The 23723-nt window shown below is 40.0% G+C and overlaps 1 protein-coding gene and 1 long non-coding RNA gene across 3 annotated transcripts; both read left to right on the top strand.

The window, feature by feature from the left end:
* The first annotated feature begins 870 nt into the window (after nt 1–870).
* Nucleotides 871–1942, top strand: LOC148413715 (uncharacterized). The gene is made up of 3 exons (XR_015867589.1): nt 871–1027; nt 1129–1263; nt 1410–1942. It is a non-coding gene; the product is annotated as an uncharacterized LOC148413715 (long non-coding RNA).
* Nucleotides 1943–4638: 2696 nt separating this feature from the next.
* On the top strand, nt 4639–22513 carry LOC148413714 (neuronal acetylcholine receptor subunit beta-2-like). Of its 2 annotated transcripts, none has more exons than XM_088431362.1 (6): nt 4639–4734; nt 4913–5442; nt 15794–15939; nt 16063–16295; nt 18915–19899; nt 20621–22513. In XM_088431362.1, the coding sequence occupies exons 2-6, from the start codon at nt 5397–5399 to the stop codon at nt 20774–20776; spliced, it is 1566 nt and encodes a 521-aa protein (XP_088287488.1). In that variant the 5' UTR covers nt 4639–4734; nt 4913–5396; the 3' UTR covers nt 20777–22513. The 2 variants fall into 2 exon arrangements, with proteins under 2 accessions (XP_088287488.1, XP_088287489.1); XM_088431363.1 differs by having other exon boundaries at nt 4733–5442; nt 16063–16107; nt 16186–16295.
* Nucleotides 22514–23723: the final 1210 nt, after the last annotated feature.

Below are 23723 nucleotides of genomic sequence, written 5' to 3'. Positions count from 1 at the left end.
CCCAGCCTATTCCTTTGTTTCCACTGGAATGGACTATTTTTTAGTCTATCTTTTGACTCATTCACCATGTCCTGTAATAAATAATAATAATAAATATGAATAGTTTATCAAGAAAAACTGCATCCAAACATGTTTTCGGTTTAGCTCGCTGCATTAGGCAAGCTTATAAAAGCTGGGGAAAACTATTTATTGAGACATTATGTGGACAGCCATACATGACAGACACGGGAAGCGAAATGACAGACATTTGGACTTTTGTAAGTGCTTAAATTATTGCGGTTGTTGTGACTGTCAGGGCTCCTTGTCCACATAAAGACATTCTTTGAGCTCTTTGAGGAAGGAAAATATGCATTTTAATCTTTAAAATTCCTTAATGCACCTGTAAGTATGACATACCTAAAAAATGAATAAAAATCCAGATGAGGGCACACCTTTGCACACCACTGGTTCCTTACACACACTAAGCAAATAAAATGAATTAAATAGTGAAAAAGCTGCTTCTGTCCTGCACACTTTAAGATGCAAGACTGTGTGCGTGTGTGTGTGTGTGTGTTGTTCCAAGCTGACAGGCTACACGGAATCTCCATCGTGCTTTTATGTACATATAAAAAGAAAGTGAGGGCCCTGCGCTCTGCCTGCTTCCTTTAGGGTCATGCTCACACATGCAAGCACTTTCTGTCTTCCTTTCTTTCATCATATTGCATACACTTACCTTCAGCAGTATGAGGGTTGAATGCGCATGCATCAGCTTGCCAACTTGTTCTTTAAATGAAACGTGTGTGAGAAAGAGAGAGCGAGGAGAGGCAGACGGAGACAAACATTTATTTGAAGGGGATTTCCCTTGTCGCATGGCGGGTGGCTTAGCTGTCACAATCTATCACTGCCATGGCGTCACACGCTTGTCCGCGAAAGCGAGCCGACTAGGAGGAGGTCACATATACGCGATCGAAACAGACAGACTGACGGGAGTAAGTGGAATGTGAACGCTAACATGAAGATGGAAGCACGGAGGGCCTCGGCGGGAGCGGTAACGTCCGGCGATGGCTTTAGTCCAAAGAGGACAAGACGGGCTTGGTTATGATATATACGCTGTGTGACATACTGTACTGTACGCTACTAATTATACAGGGGCGTGCCTGAGATGGACAACACAAGCCTCTCGCCTTCTCCGCTGTCTGCTGCACTCATTCAAACTCCAGGGAACTACCAGGAAGAAAAAGATCACTGAGCCCATATTTTCCGCATTTTCATCTTTTGATGCAGGTCAGCGTACACAGATTGCATTTCAAATTCAGTTTTATTTGAGTTTGTTTTCTTTGAAGAAAAATGACAATTAAAATAAAAATCCATCATAAAATGGCCATTCAATTAAAATGCATCCAATTAATCATTTTTCCCCTTTTTTTCAGGGTGGCCCTTGCTATTTTTTGCTTTCATCATCCTTATTTACTGCATCGCTTGAGCTCGAAGAGGAAGGAAAATATGCAAAGATTTCTCTGTGACCTGACTTGCACAGACATATGGCAATGTAAAATGCCCGTTGGCGGCTTCACTTTCCCTTTTTCCAACAGTGAGTAAGCGAAACACAAAATGGCCGTTGGCGGGTTCAGTAAGCGCTAAATGGCATTGTTAGTCCAGGCACAACACAAATACTTGACTTGTTGGTAAACAGAGTGATTAAAACCCGCAAGGAGAGAAAAAGAACTTGAAAGATGGACATTTTTCCAAGAAAGTGGAATCAGTTGTAGCAATGTTAGCTCTTGCCTCACGGCAGAATCTCAGAAGTCGAAAAAGGATTTAACAGACTAAAGACTGTCACATGCATCTCAATATGGATATGAATATGAAGTATTTCAGGTAAGGTGCATCACTCATGGAAGACTTCTTTGACCTGAAACTTTATTTAGGAACTCTAGGAGCCAAGAGATAAAGCCAAATTAGGCTGTCAGGACAAGCTCAATATTTGTTATTGAGTTAACACAATATTACTTTTGTAATATTATTGGAAGACAAAATGCTTGTTCACCAACAATGTTTTATTTGCATGACAATTGTGTGTTTCATGTCCACGGCCATTGCTGTGAAAAATCTGTTTTTTGACAGTTGTCAAATGATTACGTGATGATATTTAATTAAAAACGATCTGTTAAAAAACAAACATATTCAGTAGTTTGATTTCCAAGAAAGGTGCTTTTAACTGACCCTAAATGGATCCATTGGATTATAGCGACTCAGCCGATTCATGAGTAGCTTCCTTGGTGGAGGTCTGACGAAGCTTTTTCACCAAGCCACACGTTGGATTTGAGCGTGACTGTGACAGGGGAACATGGTTAAAGCTGTAAATGTCACATTTCCTTCCGACTACACGCATTGGGGACCCAAGCCTGTCAGATTGCTGCTGGCTTTGGATTATGCTGCAGTGTTCTATGTGATTTCTCCTTTAAGTAAAGATCAGTGAGGAGCTTTTTGAGTAGGAAGGCTGCCATGGAGACAGCTATGTCCCGTGAGAAAGAAACTGTATCTGCCAATACTTATGGTGCAAACGGGTTTATTTATTTATTTATTTATTTATTTATTTATTTTACAAACAAAAGTTAAATAATAAAATATACATGAGGGCCATTTTACAAAATGGAGCAGGGGCACGAGTAGAATGAATAGACACAAAGGTTGTCAAATTAAAAAAAAGATTGAAAACATGAGGAAAAAAAGTCTATTAAATATGAAAACCACCAACAACAAAAATAGAACTTAGACTTTACTGAAATATTTACCAATTTTAATACTTAATTTAAATGAATATTTGCATGGATGGAGGCTCCTCCCACCTGCGGTCCTTTCTCAAGGTTTCTTATTTTCCCCACATGGAGTTTTTGAGTTGTTCCTTTTCTCTTCTGAGAGCTTTGTTTAAGCAAATTTGATTTGTTTTTGTATGCTCTTTGTGATCCTATCTGTGATTTATTTGTCCCTTGTGAAGACCTTTGAAACTGTGGTGCTTCAGGGCTATACAAATTAACTTGACTTGACTAGTCACAGTATTGAGTTCTCAAATTTCTTAGCTATGTTTTGATTACTCCAGGAACAAGGATCCATCCATCCATCCATCCATCCATCCATCCATCCATCCATCCATCCATCCATCCATCCATCCATCCATCCATCCATCCATCCATCCATCCATCTATAGATAGATAGATAGATAGATAGATAGATAGATGTTAGACCTAAATTGGGTCAAAGTGTGGTCCGATACCTCAGAGAAGAAAGAAGAGCCACATACAGTATTCCATTGGTAATATTCCATATTACACTGGTGCAGTACACAGGAGGTCCAGAATTGTATTCCCTCTCATTTCACAGTTCACGATTTGCATGAAATTGCTAGTAGAAAGGAAAATGACTTAGGTTCCCAGGTATCAGTAAGAGGGGTGCCAGGAGGCTCAAATTGTAACCTTGCAATCATGACGTTGCTTGTGTTGGCTGTTAAGATGGTTGCTTTCAACGATACAATTCAAATAATTCAGGAGTATATAATTGATTTGCAATAATAGGGTCTCATGCGGGCCGAGTTGCAATTATTTGCTGGGTCAGTTATCGTATTACGCTCACAGCTGCTGTGTATCTTATGTGCTGTGTGTGCCATGCCGCTATTCAGACTCGACAATAAGCTCTAGGTGACTGATTACGTTTGGGCTCCCTCTGCTTCTCTCACTTGCTTTTAGGCTGCACAGATAATGTTCATGAGACCAGACGGGTGGGGGACCGCAGGGGAGTTTCTGTAATAGAACGAGATGGTAGGTTAATACAATTGGCTTGCTTGTGACAGGGTTCATTTTGGGTTGCGGGCATGAAAGCGTCAGCCATGAAATCACGTAGTTTGATGGTGTTGTGAAACTGAGTTCGGATGAGACTTCACATTGCATACGCTCTCATGATTGCTCGTGTCCCTTCAAAGAATGGATGACAGCTGTGAAATGAAAATCGTTCCAGTTCATAAAGCATCGTCAACATCATAAGGCTGATGGAGAAAATGCATTGAAAAAAGTTGCCTTCTTTGAAGAATTATTGAAGAATTATGCTCACTTTGATTGAAATTGGTGAATTTGATGGACCTCTATTGCCACAAAAACAAAATGACATTGTGTTTCCCACATATCAGTGCCTATAAATGAGATCCTTGGTGAAAAATCAGATAAACAAAAAATGGAATGTCCAACATAGGTATGTCCAATGCTAAAATGACAGTGCCCCAGCTGAAGAGGTTTGGCAACATTATTGGTCTGACCATTCAACTTATTCAGTTAGTAAAACCAGTGGCGTCTTTCTTTGCTTCTTCTCAAATGTCCATGGTTTATGTTTGTGCCATGTGGTTTTTAATTTCCTATCTTTTCTCAGCTTCAATAAAATTTTTCAACCTATTGGTTGTCTTGCTGTTACTGTTTAACTAAGTGATAATATTTTGGTAGGTTTCTGCAGATCATGACCACATGATTGTTTTGATGAAGGGTCCATGTTCGCTGGATGACCTGACCTCTGACCTCGTTGGGATTGGGAGATGGAATACCTTATTGTGCTCTGTATCAACACCTTCACTGATTTTCGTTTCAGAGGCATGTGAGACCCATATGGTTCTTGTACCGGACTTAATGGCAGAGCTCTCTCACCAGACGCAGCTAGCCTCTCTGAGGGAAGGTCTTTTTGACACCTATCTTCTTGCAGCTGATATGGCCTACAGTACGTCACTTTTCTAATTATAGCGTCAGTAAAGAGACGCGAAGAAAGAAACACTTTTGCTTAAGAGTCCAGAGATTGGTTCAGAAACATAATTAACTTAAACAACCACGTCACTGATTCGAATGTTCACCGGAGCGAGTGAGGTTGATTTTAAATGTTCACCACTTTCTTCTCACAGATGTCCTGTGTCCATCAAGACCGAGTTGTCGTGCAAGTGGAGCCCGGCTGGGGAGCGCACTCATGGGCGGGTTGCAGAGCCATGTGAAGACCGGGAAGCCTGAATCTTTTATCGGCGGAATGAGCACCGCGCAGATTGCGCGATTGTAACACTGCTGCTTGCTCCTGCATGGTCGCACATTTCTCCACACAACTCCCCGTTTGCATCGGCCGGGAGGACGCAAAACAAGAGGGCACACTGTGCTCTTTTTAGCCGGGTGCCGCTGCGCACAAGCCGTGCGCTCCTGCAGACCGACTGCGCTCGGGCAGCGGTCAGGGGTGCTCTGCATGCCTTTCAGCCTCAGATAGACACTTTCCCCCGGCGGGATCCAACGCACAGACGCCCTTTATAATCCTCGATTGTCCCACCGAGTCTGCAGTGGAAGAGGAGCACAAAAAAGAGCGTCATCTGCAAGTTTACGCGCGTTTTCGCAGCCTCTTGGACGATGGCGAAAGCTGCGCTGATCCTCCTGGTTGCCACCGTGTCACAAAGTGAGTAATCTCTTTTTTCGAAATGCTTCCAAATCGGCACCGAGGGGCTAGTACTTTGGGGCGTCAGTCAAAGAGGATCAAACATGTTTCGGCTGTTCCGTTGCCAAATCGTCACTTGTCACATGCGCAGCGCCGCGTTGACTCTCCTGAGGAAGAGTAGTTTGCTTTTACCTCTGTTAAACGTTCTATGTACATATTTGTAATAACACAACAATTAAGCTTACAGTTGTTATGCGAGTAGCGTTGCATATGTCAATTCCTAAAGTGCTACTTGCCACGAGAGGAATTGTGGTGGCCACTTCATTAGGTACACATGGGCAATCTGATATCAATATAGAGCTGTCTCAACTATCTATCTATCCATCCGTCCGTCCATCCATCCATCCATCCATCCATCCATCCATCCATCCATCCATCCATCCATCCATCCATCCATCCATCCACCCATCCATCCATCCATCCATCATCCATCCATATACCTACCTACTTAACCTACCTACCTCTTAATGTTACCTTCATTACTTGTCTCACTACGACCACAAGTATGATCATTTTTTGTGTTTGTACTGTCCATCTCTCTGAAGTTAAAAAAAACAAAACAAAACAAAAACCCAACCACTATTGAAAAACAATTATATGTAATTGAAAAGTCCAATAATGAACACATCGTTATATTATGATGTTCTTGTTCTTTTCGGTTGAAAGGTGACATCAATTCTTCCAACGGATTAACAACATTTAATGCCTAGTAAGACTCAACTAAACACACTTAAAAAAAAGCATGAAAGAAGATAAATCACTTGTATTGGAAGTCAATACTAGATTGTAAAATGAAGTTGTGGAAAGCATTTGCAAAATCTAAGTTTACATGACAGAGGTTGAAAAAGTGGTCCGATGACTTCATAAACGGATGTTGCAGACCAGGTGGGTCACATACACAAACACATACACACACATTGAATCTACTTAATGTAATATGGTGATGTGATCTTGTGGTTTTCATGGACCTTAATGGCTTTCGGTCAAAGTCAAGGCCATCTAAAGATAAGTGTGTTAGAAGCTGGTTCTTTTCGAGAAACCTTTGTAAAAAAGCCCTAAAATCTTTAGTAAAAAATCCAGAATGGTGACCTGCTTAACTAAATTTGGTGTCCAATATTGTGTCATATATTTAAATGTGCATGCGAAGCTCAGATGAGTTGTAATTTTTTTTTTGAGACAACAAAAACAAAATCTATCTCACTCCACTGAATCATTGCACATTTATATCATTGTCTAAAAATAGTCATTATCATTATTTAAAAATAATAAAGTGATTCCACCTTAAGTGCATGGAGGCCTCACACTACCTTGTGTGGCCCCCAGGTCCTACCACATGTGGATGACCAGAAATATGCACGTTTTATCCCAGCGTTGTTTTCAGGCCAACAGCTGTTGCTTGACAACTTGCAAATGAGCTTTCTGGCAAGCGCTGACGAAGATGAGTCACTATTTTGGCACCTATTTGTATGTTGTTGCTTTCTGAGTACCACGGCTCCTCTCACTGCTGCACGCTAAGTGTTGCAAAGTTGAGGGAGGGATGAGCCAAAGAAGGCTGAGGTCATCTCTCCTCGCTTGTCATTCATTAGCAGGAGTTCTCAAACTTTTTGTGTCCAGCGATCCTTTACTAGAGGATCTCTTTAAAATTGTAACACCGATTAAATATGACCCTTACTTTAAATTTGAGCCAGAAATAAAACACATGACGTCTGCTTCTGTCTATACTCATACTCAATTTTTTCTGTTTTTGTACTTACACTTAATGTTAACACCATTTCTGTGGTTCTACAGTTACACTGCAAGTGAAACACTGCACAGTAATTGAAGTGTAATAGGAAAACAAAGGTAGCTAAGGGGTTTAGCCCTAGGCTATAATACACCATTATGTTTACTATCCCACATCTGAGGCAATGCATGGGACGAGAGTGCAATTATTAAACATGTCCCCTGGATGGCATTATCATGCATACATCACATGTGTCAAACTCAAGGCGCGGGGGCCAGATCCGACCAGCAACCTCATTTTATGTGGCCTGCCAAATGCTAGTTAGGACTTCAAGTTTCTTGCTAGTCTTCAACTTTTAATTTTTTTTTTAAAAATACAAATTTTCCCCATGAAACTATGACAATAAAATAGTGTGATCTATATCCAATGCAACAAAAATGAAATATTGTGTTTCAAGGAAATAAAAAAAAGAAAGGACATTTCTCAGCTAACGAGGGTTAGATCTCAAATTGTTTCAATCTCAGGAAGGCCACCTCGGATGGCCACTCACTAAATAATTTACATCACTATTTCTACCCTAAACTTAACCCTACCAGAAGCAAATACTGAAATGGCAGAGCCCCCTTTATCTGTTTTAAGCCTGACCAGTTTTAGTTTTGCAGAAACTCATTTGTTGCCTCAGTCCTGCCGAATAATCTTTAATTGTGTTGCAGTCTTAGCAAATGTGAGATTATGGCATTCTTATTTTTAGAGGCAATGCATTATTGAAGGATGGAGAGTGCAGCAAGGCAGACACAAGTGTGTGTGTGTGTGTGTGTGTGTTTCTCCATACATGTGTGATGAGACCTCCTGCTATTCGTCCCAAAGACTTATTATACACTACAACAATGTCTCAATTTCGCCACTTGAACATTTCGACAGTAAAACTTATAAATGAAACATTGCTGTTTACTTAGACCTCCTACTCAACTTCAAAATAAAAACAAAACTAAAAGATGGCAACGTCTCCTCGGATAAAATGGGTGTGTATTTACTTGGGGTGGAGTAGAGTCAATACAAGGATCTACTATCATCATTTTGCCTCTTGTAGAATAAGAAAGGAATGCTTAGTAATGCATACATGAGGAAAAATAATTTTTTGGGGGTGTTTATGGTGAAAATTAACATTGTTACATGATTTAACGCTCCAAATAGTTGAATTTCTATGATAGGGGCCCTTTAATACAACAACCAAAACCAAGTATGTATTTTTTGTCTTCCGTATTCTTTTACACTTAAATAAATACCTTTAAAAACATATTTTGCCACTGACTGTCGACTCAAAATGACAACGCATGTGCTCCGGACTCAGGTAACAACAAATCATGGCTCGGCTTAAGAACATCACATGACCAAACGCAGAAAATAAAAAAGAGATCCCATCATGATAAACCATGATATTGCTACCTCACTGATACAATGTTATTTTTATTTGTTTATATTACGTTGACACTGTGCTCTCTGAATTGTCTTGACAGACCAAGTGCTGTCTTGAGATTTTAAACCTCTTCATTGCCCGTCACGATGCTCCAACACTTGTCCTTCTCACTTAGATATCGGTGATAGCTTAATGCGGAGTGATGTGTGCGCAAGGTACTTGTGCTTTTTTGGCAGAGGACCTCTTCTTTGGAGTCACGGTGACGTCCCGTTGCAGGCCTGACGGATGTGACAGCCTTCAGCGTGGCCGCATGTACAAAAGCGTGTGATTCTGTCATCCAAAGCTGCCAACTCGCACACTTTCAGATGTCAGGAGACGTTGATCTTGCTGATGTCAGATCACAAGTGTTTGCACTACCGGTTCGGGCTGAATGCTTAACCGCGCATATATTCCTTTGCTGATTTTTGGCCCCGGTGACGTCGACGTGGAATCCGGCCACGCAGCTGTCACACTTGGGTTTGCTACCCTGTCAAACGAGACAGCTCCAAGATGCCCCGGGCGCTCGGGCAAGCAAGCCAGTGAAATCAAATGTGCGGTGGGTTTTTACACTCAAACATGGCAAATGGCAGCTATCGTTCAGCCAAATTAAGTTTAATGCCTTCTCACAGATACTGTCGTGACAATTTGTGCAATGACATGGCGCGATCATGCGCGGAGACAGAGACGTGACTGTCCCTGCTCGGAAAACCTAGATTGAAATGACCAAAATATACATCGAGACTTTAATGCATATACTGGATGCGAAAAGTCTTCACACCCTTGTTCAAATTTGTGATATTAACTAAATGAGACGATACACAATCAAGGGGTTGCCAAAAAACAAACAAAAAAAAATGAAAATGAGAAACACTTGGCTAAAAAACAAAAAATCACCACCAGTGGTGGCTGCCAATCGACTTCGGGAATGGACTGTACGGGTCTGTAAATAATTGATGAAAATGAATTAAAACTGCATACTGTGGCTTTGAATAATCTCTTGTCCGGTGTTTTAATGCCTGTTTAAAAATTTTGATGTGCTCAACTTTTTGGTGGTAAATCTTATCACGTTTATTACAAAATCAGATTTAAATTTAGTTATATTTTGATTCATTGACATATTATTCATTTAAATGACTAGATGTATCATTTATTGTAAATGACCAAAGTCATTTCAACACCATTATACTTCTTGATATGTCAGCTATATAGATCGATGGAAATCCCACATTGTTTAGATATTTGCAGTTATTAACATTCAATAATTTACTAATACTTTTTCTGTTTCAGTTGACATATCCGATAGTGTTTGAATGCACCATGTTGTAGGAGACTAGTGCTAATGCTGGAGACTTGTGCCGTATCATACAAGGACTGCCTTTGCAGGTTCTTAGTATCCTTTTCTAGCAATTGAATCTTATATTTTTTAATGGTATTCATGGTGTAGCTAAATGCTAAAAACATCGCATTTCATGCTAAAAACATTGCATTTCCTCTCCACGATGCTACGGCGTACGCTTGTCAACACCCTGTGGCACTATGGGAAATTACAAGTATGTTCGAATGAATTTAAAATGACATTTGAAAATACTTGTAAATATTTGAACATAATAATAATGCCTTACATTTATATAGCGCCTTTCATGAAACCCAAGGCGCTTTACAAAGCATGCTGTTTCACATATTTTCATTCATCCACCTTATGTTTGCCCCAAAGCATAAATGCAACACCACCATGCTCCACTGTAGGGATATATTTGATGATGAGCAGTGCTCTGTTTGTGGCAAACTTGCCATTTGGAATTAGTCCCATATATGTCCTCTCTTGCCTTTATCAGCCCATAACACATTTTTTCACACGCCTTTAGGAAAATTTCAAGTGTGTGTGAGGAAACAGTGTAGTAAAGCTAGACAAAGTTTAATGTTGTCGTCGCGACTTCGTCGCCAGAAATGCAGGTTCACTTCAAAAGTTCGTTGATGTTTTAATGTAGTAACTGAGATCAACAATTCTGTGGTGTAGTCTGTTATTTCCAGTGGATTTCTCCTTGCTCCCCCTGCAGTTACGACGGGAAAACAAAGTACAAGACACTGACATTGAACTTGCCTCATTTCCTGCACAGTCATCAGGACTTGTTTGATTCATCTGTACTCAGACAAAACACGCTAAATTAAATACAGTGAGCTTATGAATATGAAATGAACCATTCCGGAACAGTCTGCTAAACTACTCAGACATTTGCATGTTTAGAGAGCACTACAGGCACATCTACAATTCTAAAGTGCAAAAGCCATTCGGATCAACAGCGGTGTCATCTTTGAGCTGACTTGGATTTACATTTGGCGTGAATGCTTTGCTTTTGAATTGAATTTGTTGATTGTTAGCGATTATCGTTGTGGCAGTACTGTAATATGGTCCAATGCTTCTGTACATGTTTTCTTGTCACTGCCTCGAATGTTATTTCGGTTTGAATAATTTAATCTTCGTTATCTATAGTGTAAGTCCTCATCAGGGTCTCAGGTATATCAGGCGGCGTGTATATTTTTTGACTTAGGGCGTCTGCTGTCTTTATGCTGATTAGAACGGTTTTTATGCAATGGGCATCTTGCGCTTGAGTTGTTGGGATTTGTAAAACCAAGGTCAATCACATCCAGAAGTGGACACTGATTGGGGGTCATTGTGTTTGGTGTAAGCTAAAAGACTTCTGTTGTAGATGGGAGGGCAAATCCAGGAGCAGAAGGTACAGGTAGACGAAAAAAAATGGAAGAGTTGTGTGTCTGATGAATGGGAAATTTAACTTTGAAAAACATCTCAACGGCACATTTTTTAAACGTAGACTTATATGCAAGTCTTTGTTTGAACTTGCTTACCACAAATTTAGTCTACCACATAAATGCAAAGCACCCAGCTTGTGAATTTAGCCACAGCTAACGATAGCAACAAAGATGCTAATGTTGCACGTCATAGCAACATTACACTGAAGAACATATCGCGTTTGAGTAGCTTTGCAATGGAGGATAAATTATGTATTATTTTAATCCTAAATTCCAAATGTTTGGCAGTTGAAGAAAGAATTTAATACCATTTTCCCTCATGGGTACAACTACAGCTTGGAGCCAACACTTGGGACTCCATAGTCTCAAATGCAGCAGAGGGTAAATAGTTACAACTGCATCTGATTAATTGGATCAATTAATTACAGATCTCAAAGAAGAAACATCTCATTATGTGTATTCTCATGACAGCATTGCAACAAAACACATTCACTCCAATGGACAATTTAGTTAGTGTTTTCATTTTTGTTGAAAACGTATTATTTAGAAAAAAGTAGCCTCGCTAGCACAGAGAGAACACACAAACTCCAAACAGGAAGGTCTGAGATGCAATTCAAACCCAGAAGCTCTCAAGTGTGAAGAAGACACTGTTTTGAATAACTCACTTCGTTTTGAATAATGTTAGACAAGATGTTAGAGGCAAATCCAATCCGTGCTTAGTCAAACAAAAGCAAAGCTAATTCTTGCTACAACTCGAGAAAGATCAGCAAGTGACATATTAATCAACATATTTTTATCGTTCTAGGCAATGCATTCGTCCCTCTTGGCTGTAAAAACAACCATTGACCTCTTGTCTCATCTACATTTGCTTTGTGCTGTTTTGCCCTGCAGTTTCGACTGTCCTGTCAAGCAAACATGATTCATGAACAGCAAACCGGGCTGTCACAACATCCCTAAATAACACATAATAACCGATAGGAAAGACTGGAATAACAACATGGGGTTATCAAATGTTTGGACATTTGTAATGCTTTAAACAGTTCTCAGAATGTTGGAGTGCAATACAAGTTACAAGATACAATGAGCATTAAACTATCTGCGCATCTACTGCGTTGCATGGGAAGCAGATGTTCACGATAATGTAGAAGCAACCTACATATTGTGCTACGTGTTCAAAGCGATGGGGCTCAGGAGTTTGTAGTGTACAAAACTCTGGCAGCGTGTTTGAAACCAGCAACAGTCACTGAAGCTCTGTGACCCAGTCAGACTGTGCTCTGTGTTGATTACATGGATGAAAACAGCCCTGCGGTGAACGTGTGCGTTTGTGTGTGTGAGTGTGTAAAATCTCGCTCTGTATTGTTTTGTTAGATCTGCACATTGCGAGCATTGCTGACATGCGTAGTAAATAGACATGGAAGTGGAATGACAAATATAGATGATCCTTGATTTATAGAAGGTACGTAATCGGAATGAATACACAAATATGTCTGTTCAGGAGCTTACACACGCACACACAATTCTTTCATTACACATTCAATCAAGCAGCATGCTATTTTGCTCAAGCACCAAATTGGTGAGACCTTGAAGCACGACATTTAAATACAGCTAGTGGCATGGGCATGTGCGTGTACGCGTTTCTTATTGTGCGCTTGATCCTTTCAATCTATGCTAGTAATTCAGAATAGGTCAGAAAATACCAGCAAGAACTTTCTGAACCTCAAGTGAAATATTGCGGCGCGTCTTTTAATTAGTCAAGAAATGGCAGAAATGACTGCATTTTGCATTTTAACAAGATTTTATAGAATCAGAATGAACTTCTTGCAAAATCAGATGTATATGCAGGGGTGGAGCTTCATAGTGACCAGGGTGGTCATATGACTCTATATAGAGTTAGGGTTAGGGTTAGGGTGGCCTTTACTGCCACACATTAATTGCTTATTTCATGAAACCCTCACTGTATGTGATTTACATGATAAAGAGTGATGATGCATACACAGGCTTTTTTCACTCAAATGTTTTGTTTACCTTGAAAGGTGAGTGAAAATGCTAAATATACTGGCCCCTAGAGGTTTTCTTTTCCAAAAACGCTTGGCACTGAAAGAGTTAAAAAAAAAAAATAGGCTTCGGTCTTCCATTCTAGTGACTGTTTGTCAATGAATCAAAGCAAAGACTAGAGTAGCAGTTGTGGTCCACTCTGGAACAAAAACACTTTACTTGCAATTCAAAACTTTTTAAATGTAAAAATAAAACGACACTTTGTCTCCATTTGTCATTTTGTCTCGCAAAGGGTAGAGTAGACGATGCTGATTTTTTGCACATGAAGTGTGACATTCAAATCGTTTTGTATCGAAAATCATTTTGAATCTGAATCTGATTAAAAATCGTCCGATGTGTCAAAGATTCTAATCCCTGCAATTTTGTATATCTCGCAAACTAACATTTTGCATATATTTATATGATTAACCGTCATTCATGGCCACAGGTTTTAGTTGTTTTTCACATTTTTTTTTTCCAGTCATGTCGTGTATGAGGTTCCCTAGATTCACCTGAAGATGTACCTTTTCCAACAACTGTTTGTTTATGATGTCACTAACCATTATTTGTTGATCCGCTGGGGCCAAACATTGTCATACGCAACACCTTAGATCTGACGCATCGCATCAAAAAAAGCACAAACACCTACCTGTATGCGGCGGCAGGAACACACCAAATGTGTTTACATGTGGCCCCAGGTAACAGTCGGCATAGCTAATCGCTTCAGACACACACATTATGCAACGCCAGGCCCCCTCGACACCACGCGTTAGCCTGATATGAATGCGTTGTCCCGATAAGCACTCGGCCGAGATGATGAAATTAGGGAAGTCAAAATCAGAGAAGTGGAATGTTTATTTAGAGGCAGTTGCACTCTGTGCTTTGACATTTTTGGCATGGCGTCCAACGGAAAAGCATTGCATAACAGCCAGGGGATATTTTGGCTTTCTGGAATAAAATTAGTAGGGATGCTTGAGCTTGCTCTTCCAAGAATTTTGTAGGGTTTTGTTGTCGGTATAAAAATATATTTTAAGCACCTGCATTACCTGTTCAGCTGACGTTGGAATAACTCTTTTAATCACAAAAACACTATCTTATTTTATATATACATAATGTTCTAGGAAGCTAACCAACAATAAAAGTACCCACCTAAAGTGCAATGATTGTGACGTGAAATTCTTTGTCTTCTACTTTGAACTTTCTGACAGGCTGGATGCCCTGTGGCACCTGATGCTAGAGCAGGTACTGTATTTGCATCGAGGATGGACCTCAAGTAGAATAATAAGCATACGTACATTGAAGGTGAACTTAAGTTGTTGAGAGGATCTGCGAGACCTAAAAAATTAGTGTGTTCTTATGAACTTTTTAGAATTTAACTACAGAGGAGAATATTCTCCTGTTGTGTCTTTTTCCCACTATTTTCTAAATAGAACATGTTTTCCATCAGGCTTTCATATGTAGAGTAGGTATTGTCCATTGTAAAAGGAAAACATGCCGATGAAAAAAAAGGTTTGGATGCACGCATTTAGCGTGTCAGTGCCATCAGATGAAATTATCTTGTCAGAATGTAACCATTGAGCCACATATAAGCTTTGCTTTCCTAAATTGTTTTGAACCATTTCAACCATGTTGTCACATCTGGGTAAGTGGTGCTCGAAACAAAATTAGCAGTTAGAGACATTTATTTGCTTTATGTGCATCCCTGTATCATCCCATTCCGTTTTAACCCATTCAGTGCCATTGTTTATTATTATTATTATTTTTATTTATTTATTTTTTTGAGGGGCGGTATCAACACTAAATGGGCCAAGTGACGTGATCAAAATCTGTACGATATTTTAAAACATTTTTTTTTCTCACAAATCAAAAACTGAAAGGGAGGATGTGTGAAAATTCCAATTTTCTATATTATTTTGAAGCTTGAAAATGGCAAAATATAAAAAGGTTCAAGGGAGGCTAATACTTTTGCAAAACACTTAAAAACACGTAAAAATTGAATTGAAAGGACTTATAATACATTATTAATACAATTTTGTATTTAACATTTCCCTACATTTCTGGTCATTTTTGCCTTTTGTTTTTTGGGTTTATTTATGAATGAATTGAGGGACAGCATGTTTGTCCAATATGCATTGTTGACAAGGTGTTTTTACCGCTGTTGATCCGTCTGCTCTCTGTTTGATGTTGTGCTAAAGGGTCACACCATTGGTGTTTTCTACTTTTCATTGGTAGTTTTGGTTACACAACTCGTTTGTGAAATGATGTTCAAGACGAGTCATAGTATTGTATGAATATACCACACTGATATTTTTGTTTGTGTGCGCTTTCAGCAGTCTTGTGCGCAGAGGTGGAAGAACGACTTGTGGGCCACCTGTTGTCTGCAGACCGCTACAACAAGCTAATCAGACCGGCTGTCAACAACAGCCAGCAAGTCACCATTTACATCCAAGTGTCTCTTGCCCAGCTCATCAATGTGGTGAGGAAGTTCAGCCCTGACAGATCTTGAAATGTGAAGATGATTGATGATTATGATGATAAATAGTATTCCTACTAAGAGCCCTCAGGATGTGTTTGAGCCTGCATCTTGTGTGTGTTTCAGAATGAGAGGGAACAGATCATGACCACCAACTGTTGGCTCACTCAGGTTTGCTGCTTATTTTTGCCACGGAATCTCTGCTTGTGTGAGAATGAAAATGTGTTTTCCTGTCTGAACAACCATCAGGTGTGGAACGACTACAGATTGATGTGGGACCCCGACGAATATGACGGCATCAAGAAAATTCGCCTTCCGACACAACACATTTGGCTGCCTGACATCGTCCTCTACAACAAGTAGGGTCACAATGGAAATTCATTTTTTCGCTGTCAATTAAATTGGAAATCAAGCCAAATCTTTTCTTTATAATAACATGTTCTATGCATCTCTAATAGTCTAAACATATTTTTCTGATCAATATTGCAACCACATAGCAACCACATAGCAATTGCCTCGAGTTCAGATAATGATCACAGCTCAGCTTGTGAATGTCACCATACAAAACTCAGAAACCGGGAAAGTCATGATCAGTTGCGTCCTGAGCTGTTAGTGACTGTGATGTCAAGGAATTTGGCAGCAAGTTGCAAAATGGCTGCAACCTGAGATGGATGAAAACACGTGGATTTTGCTGTTTACGTCATATTCCACAAACACACTATGAACCAAAATGCTGCCTTCAGACCAGTTGGGTCACATTGAACATATTTTAAAACTCTCCCCTTTAACCGCTGCAGGCACACCTCCGTAAAGATTCTGTTTGCAAATGAGGGAAGGCCGCAGGAAGATAACATAAACATCGATCAAGAGCTGTGTAAAGCAATTAGAGAGTGTCACCACTCCAATCAATCCAGTACTCGTGAATCCACGCCATCTGACATGGATGTGTTGTAATTCACACGACGACTACCATGGGAATGTTGATAAAAATGATGATAAATCAATCAGCCGTAAATGTGAGATGGCTACAGCTTATCTGCTTGTGTGGATATGCTTCATGTGTGTTGTGGTCAGCGGTGGTGAACCACTGCCTTGTAGCCATGAAACTTTCATGAAGACAGATTGCCTGGCCAACGCTAAGACCGCACAGTAAGCAAAATGGATCCCGGGGTCAAATGATAGAAGATGAGGCTGAAGGTTGCCGAAAGAGGAAGATGTTCATTTTTTTTGTGTGGTCTTATATGTCCTTTTAATGCCCAACCTCCCTCATCTCCCTAGCAATAGAATAGGAATACGACGCTGGATTCCTGACCTACTTTATAATTGATAGTCTATGCATCTATAATGCATAGCCTGTAGCTTCGTTAAGATCAAGTCAAAAGGAACGTCCCAGCACATTAGAGGCAGGTGAGGGCGAGATTGTTGACATGCTGCTGCAGTTTGTTCTGATTTTCCCCCATGAATGATAAGATTCTGTGACACCTGTTCAAAGGAGATATTCAACAACTGTGTAATCTTCCCAGAACAGTCCTGAAAAAGGTAAACAAGCCAAAATCCAGATGTCAGGTGGTGAAACCTGAAAAAAAGACTAGTTAGTAGCACACTAACAAACAGGAGGATGTACAAATAACAGCTTAGTCAAGATTTAAACATTTTTACAAAAATACCCACTCTACTTTTTATCAGAAGGGCAGTTATTTTTTTGCTTTGGACTTTTTTTTTTTTTTAGCTCCCTGAGTCACCCAAGGAACTGCATGCTGGATGGAACATAAAGTACCACTAAGTCAGCAAGATAGGAAGGTGCCAAGCCGTGTAATATTTTATGAGTAAGAAAAGCCTAAGATCACATCTTGCGTAGACTTGGGGACCTCCGCGTATTCTTATTTTTGACAAGAAAAGTTCTTTGTATTATTATAATTATAATGTGTGTGTGGTATGTCGAAGTAGAACTTATATGGAGAAAATATTATAAATATCTATTAATAGTTCTATTTAAAGTTGCTACAGATAGTGATATACACTTATAGTTCATTAAAAAGGTTTAGCAGTCAAAAACAAAATTCTTACTTCTTCCTACTCCTTTTCCCAGCATGTGTATGTGCTAATATCTATTCTTATTAGTAATTTTTCTTTTTTCGACATGTTTGAAATAAATTAATTTTTTCTTTCAAAGAAAAAAAAGCAAGCAAGCTAGAGAAATGTTGTCATTACAATTGATTTGGAAATAAGCGGCTAGAGAAACAACGTTATAATATCCTTTCATAATTCGTTAGATCGACACCCCCACCAAAAAAAAAAAAAAAAAACCTCTTTGAATCAGGGGTGCTCATTGCTTTAACTGCAGCTGATTGCAAACAGAGAAAATAAACAAAATAAAATGGTGCTGTAGTGTCTCATATCGGACACTGGGTGGCATCCATGTAATGATATACATTATGAAAGAAGCTGAAAAACCACAAAGAAGACTTGATGTCACGGCAAACATGGGAGTGCAAACACTTGAGCTATGAATAAAGTCAAGTTAAAATGAAGTACAAGAATGTTGTGATCCGATTGTTTATGGACTAGAGCAAAGCCGAATGTCTGGTGATGGCCCATCAAAAGATTTTACACGCATTGAGCAGAAGTACGGCGAATATGCTAATGCTAACATGAACACTAGTGATGTGTTCCAACGTGATTAGCAAGCTATTTTGTACAAATATGACAATTACTCACTCGTTTGTAAGTTGCAGTGCTCATCTGGGCATTACTTGTAAAAGTCATTTTTTTTGCCTATTGATTATGTTCAGTGAACTAATGGGGTTGGTCCTAGTCCTTTTTTAAAAATCTTCACAAAATCACGGGCCTACGGGCCAAACGTTTGACAACCTCTGTTCGAGAAGAAGAACTTTACCAGTTTCAGTAGAGCGCCAATCAAAGGAATTAGGCGTAGTCAAAATGATGTCTTCTGCTAAATCTTTCCATCTATCCCTCAGTGCTGATGGCACCTACGAAGTCTCCTTCTACTCCAACGCGGTGGTCTCCAACAACGGCGAGGTGGCTTGGCTCCCTCCTGCCATTTACAAGTCGGCCTGCAAGATTGAGGTCCGCGACTTTCCGTTCGACCAGCAGAACTGCACGCTCAAGTTTCGCTCGTGGACGTACGACCACACGGAGATTGACCTCATCCTCTTGAGTGACTTCGCCAGCCGCGACGATTTCAAGCCCAGCGGCGAGTGGGATATAGTGTCGCTGCCGGGACGCAAGAATGAAGACCCAGATGACATCAGGTACCTGGACATCACTTACGACTTCATCATCAAGAGAAAACCTCTCTTTTACACCATCAACCTGATCATCCCTTGTATCCTGATCACATCTTTGGCTATCCTGGTCTTCTACTTGCCATCGGACTGCGGTGAGAAGATGACCCTTTGCATCTCTGTGCTTCTGGCCCTCACTGTGTTTTTACTCCTTATCTCAAAGATTGTGCCGCCCACGTCTTTAGCAGTGCCTCTGATCGGGAAGTATCTAATGTTCACCATGGTGCTGGTCACCTTTTCCATCGTCACCAGTGTTTGCGTGCTCAATGTGCACCATCGCTCCCCTAGTACGCACACCATGCCTCCTTGGGTCAAACGCGTCTTCATGTACCAACTTCCTTCCTACCTTTTCATGCGGAGACCCGGACGATCCAACATACGTGAGAAGTTCCGGAAAAAACACCAACAGCGATCGTATTCTGAGAAGAAATCGGGAGCAGATGCGGGAATGGGTTCTCTGGGACTGGCCGACTCCTCGTCGTCCTTCTACGTCAACGAGGAGTCGGCCAAACGCTACGGCTGGACGTACAGTGACTTTGGCGACAACGCGGAAGTCAGGAGGCGGACGACGCTGAAAAGCAGCATCGACATGGAAGATGCCGTGGATGGTGTGCGCTACATTGCGGACAAGATGAAGAGTGAGGATGATGATGAGGGGGTAGGTTTTTCAAAATAACTACTGCAAGGTGTATGTGATGTGAAAATAATTCTTCATCCAATCCTTAGATTTTGACCATTTTTGTAGCAATTGTTGGAACTATAGATAGAATTCTCTAACGTCAAGGGGTGACGTAACCTGGCGATTTAGCACCTATATGACTAATGTAAAGCATCTTTTTATTGCTCGTTGTTTGTTTGATTAATGGAATGAATCGGACGACAAACCTTCACTGATGTTCATGATAATATTCTCAAATGTTCTCAAGTAAGTTAGGTTAATTTACCGTTATTGATCTGTATCTTCATATATTTCACCTGTGTTTTAATCAGGATAGGGAAAGAAAATGAAAATTTGGAAATATAGAGAGATTTAGCGATAGATGTACTACACTAGGGTTGCCCAAACTTTTTTGACCCAAGATGTACTTTTCCAGCAGCCAACCTCCCGTAATCTATGGAGGGTTAGGGTTAGGGCAGTCACTAATGTGACGTGATCTGTTTATTTATTTATAAGTGCTACGAGGCATACGAGATTTTTTTGGCTGAGTTTTTAAAATGTTTTTTAGTGCAGTGTCCTACGGGAAACCACAATAGCTAGGTGGTTGACCGCTCCACCGCTGGGAACGCATTGAGCACCCCGGTTCTACATCATCTTAGATATTGTGCATAAACGTAACAGTGATATTTGTTTTTAATAGCTCACCTCTTTCTTCTTCCAGATCATCGAGGATTGGAAGTACGTGGCGATGGTGATCGACCGCCTCTTTCTGTGGATCTTTGTATGTGTATGTGTGGTGGGGACAGTGGGCCTTTTCCTGCAACCTCTGTTTCAGAGTTACAACACTCCGATTGTTGAAGACATGGACCAGAACTGATGAATGACATCAGAACTTGGGAGGGGAAAAAAAAACAAAAACGATTTTAATTCCTAGCCCACTCTCCAAAGCGCCAAGCCAATCTTTTTATCACATGATCTTACTTCCAGTATGTCCACAACCCCTGACACTCTGATGCACTTTAACCCTCTTCTCCTAGCATCCTTTCTGCTCATCAACTCACACTCCTGCATTTTTATCTTCTACTTGTCCTACCATCTTCTCGGCGACAAGGAGAACTGACATGTATCTGGAGTTGATAAGGGAACTGCTGCTTCTGTTGTTTTCAATTTGATCAAAGTCATGAACAGTGAAACTCACTAAAACAGGTCAATGCTGATATATGGGAGCTAACATTGTTGGGACAAAATTGACCTCCCCTGTATGACCCTTTGGGTCCAATGATAATTTATATTCTGATTGGAGTCAATTTCGGAAAAACTATTTGTCCTTGCTCACCCTGAAGTTATTCGATGGCATTTGGGTCAAATTCTTTGGCTCTAAACTCTCTCACTCAAGCTTCCATTAATGGACCTTTTGCTTTATGCATTGGGGCACAGTCAAGTGACTTCCCCAAACTCACATATGTCCAGAATATCTTCTCTAGATTAATAATTAAGGTTTAAGGGAATTCAAGGGAAAAGGTTTATCCTCAGACTTTATTACATTTATTGTCGTGTGATGTAGATTTTCCGAGCGTGTCCCAAGATGTCTACAGTATTTTGAGTTAGTCATCGTAACTTGTCAATCCTTTGGTGGAGGTAAATAAATGTACAAAATGTTAGGAATTGTTCATCCATGATCTGTACAAATCAATACTCCCTAGAGGTGTTCTCTGCTTAGAAAAATTACTATATTGGTTTTCGATTATGTCACCAGTGAGATGAGTTTTGTGTTCGTTTCTTGAGAAAAGAATCATCAACATCAATTTTCTATGCCCTGGATATCTCATAATATACTCAAATGGTCATGTTGATGAAATGCAAATGAGCCCAAACTTAACAGTAGCTCTGTACATTTTTTCTGCTTTCACTCCTTTTTGGATTCTTCTCTACTCTCCTGACTCTACGTGCATGAAGCAAAACCCTTTGTTTACTTTCCAAAGCCCAAAGACAAAAAAACTAAACAAATAAAAAACAAACAAGCAGTTAAAGACATTAAAAAGCAAACATGTTTTGCAATGAGGGAACTAACAATGATTTGATAGATAGAAGATCACTTCTATCTTCTCCCAGTAGCACACATGCCATAATGTTACAGGACTGTACAAACAATAGAAGAACAGTTTGAGGAGATGCACTCTCTCACACACAAATGCAGTTTTTTTTTTGTGGACTTTGACTGACGCAAATCAAGCTGACGGACTGCGAGCTGTAAAACCACAAAACTGGTTTGCGTAAGCAACTTGCTTGATCTTGTAAGAGGTACTAAGAAATCATTTATTTTATATGGCTATCACCAAGGAACTAACAGCAATAATATTCTTTACTGACAGGAACAAATGAGCCAAACAGCCTGTTTCTTGCTTTTCTTGTAAAAAAAAAAAAAAAAAGAAGAGAGGCATTCAAGTACATATTATTTATATAAATAAGTATAAGTTACTGTCATTACATGTCACTGAGGCTAATGTGTGCAAAAAATATTTTATTTGTAATCGTTTTGCTTGTCCTGTGGATGGATCTAAGGAAACATGCGTCAATGTCTGCAAACTGGATCATTAAAGGAGAGTGAAAGCAAGGCGCTGATCTGATGAAACATTAATTGTTCATTTGCGTCTGCATTGCTTGACTCAGCAATATAGAGAGGCGTCACATCATTTAACTCTACTAATGGCCTTCTGTAGTGGCATAAAGGTTTCTTGTCCATGGCCAACAATTCTCTATCAATCGTCATCAAACTGCCATGTACGATTATCTCGAATCCAATGATCCATTTTATCATTATTAGGGTCACAGGTGAGCTGGAGCCCATCCTGGTTGACTTTGTTTTCTGAGTTTTGTTATGTGGTGTTTGCTATCTGAGCTGTGATTGGTCCGAGCTGTGAACTGCGATGCCATTTTCAGTGGACGGCAAGTAGTAAAATGGCCACCCTCTGGAAGGATATAAATCTGTGTATTTTGCTCCTTAATTCATATTCCTTTAATTCCTGTATTAATAACACCTTTAACCATCTGACTTCTTACAAGCACTTCAACAAAATTTCAAAATGGTCGCCTCAAGACTTCATTTGACTTTTCTTTAACCGCAGAGACGTTAACGTCATCTTCTGTCCACTTATGCAAACAAGCATCAGTGCAATTCTGACAGCACACACATGAACCCCATTATAAGTCTTGTGTTCTCTTGCTCTCATCAGATAGAGGATGATTCCTAAAACTGTGTCGCCAAGCCTAAAATGGAGCCTGAAGGCATCATACAAATCTGGATATTTGTTGGCATAATGCCGTCGCCCATCACGTCACGTTTACACTGTTCCTTCTGATGATGCTAATCCGTGACAGTGATGGTCCCACAAGGGCAGCAAAATAAATGTGCACACACAAACGTACACACACAAATGTGTGGCAAACAACCACATAATCCCACAGACGTTGTGACAGCCGTGGAATTGGAGTCCGATTCAGCAATAATTGCTCAAAGTTGTTCTTGTACATTTCTCTGCGGAGCCACATGACTCATAAATATAACTCTTGACAACTACATGAAAGAAACTTCTGAATGAAGAGTGGGAGGTGACAATTACCTTATGGCCTTCATAATATATTGTTGTTGGATTTAAGCCATGTTTTGAAACTACAAGAACGCAATCACTTAGGATCTGGCTCATACAGAATGAAAAATACATTTATAAAGCTTAGAGCCACAGCCATACAGTAAATGCTTCAAAACTAATCAGTAATTCTTAAATCAACCCTAAATCACACTGGAAGTGAATATAGAGAGGACA

Source organism: Hippichthys cyanospilos, chromosome 13, assembly GCF_059441005.1.
Source record: "Hippichthys cyanospilos isolate Australia breed blue-spotted pipefish chromosome 13, RoL_Hcya_1.0, whole genome shotgun sequence".
Taxonomy (NCBI): Eukaryota; Metazoa; Chordata; class Actinopteri; order Syngnathiformes; family Syngnathidae; genus Hippichthys; species Hippichthys cyanospilos.
The sequence above is the reverse complement of the archived record's forward strand: the minus strand, read 5'-3'. Positions and strand labels throughout refer to the sequence as shown.

What these genes read in the sequence shown, in the direction of transcription:
- LOC148413714 (XM_088431362.1), top strand. Translation starts at nt 5,397, where the DNA reads ATGGCGAAAGCTGCGCTGATCCTCCTGGTTGCCACCGTGTCACAAA. An exon ending in GACATCGTCCTCTACAACAA is followed by an intron (nt 16,296 to 18,914) that starts GTAGGGTCACAA and finishes TCTATCCCTCAG; the next exon opens with TGCTGATGGCACCTACGAAG. An exon ending in GTGAGGATGATGATGAGGGG is followed by an intron (nt 19,900 to 20,620) that starts GTAGGTTTTTCA and finishes TTCTTCTTCCAG; the next exon opens with ATCATCGAGGATTGGAAGTA.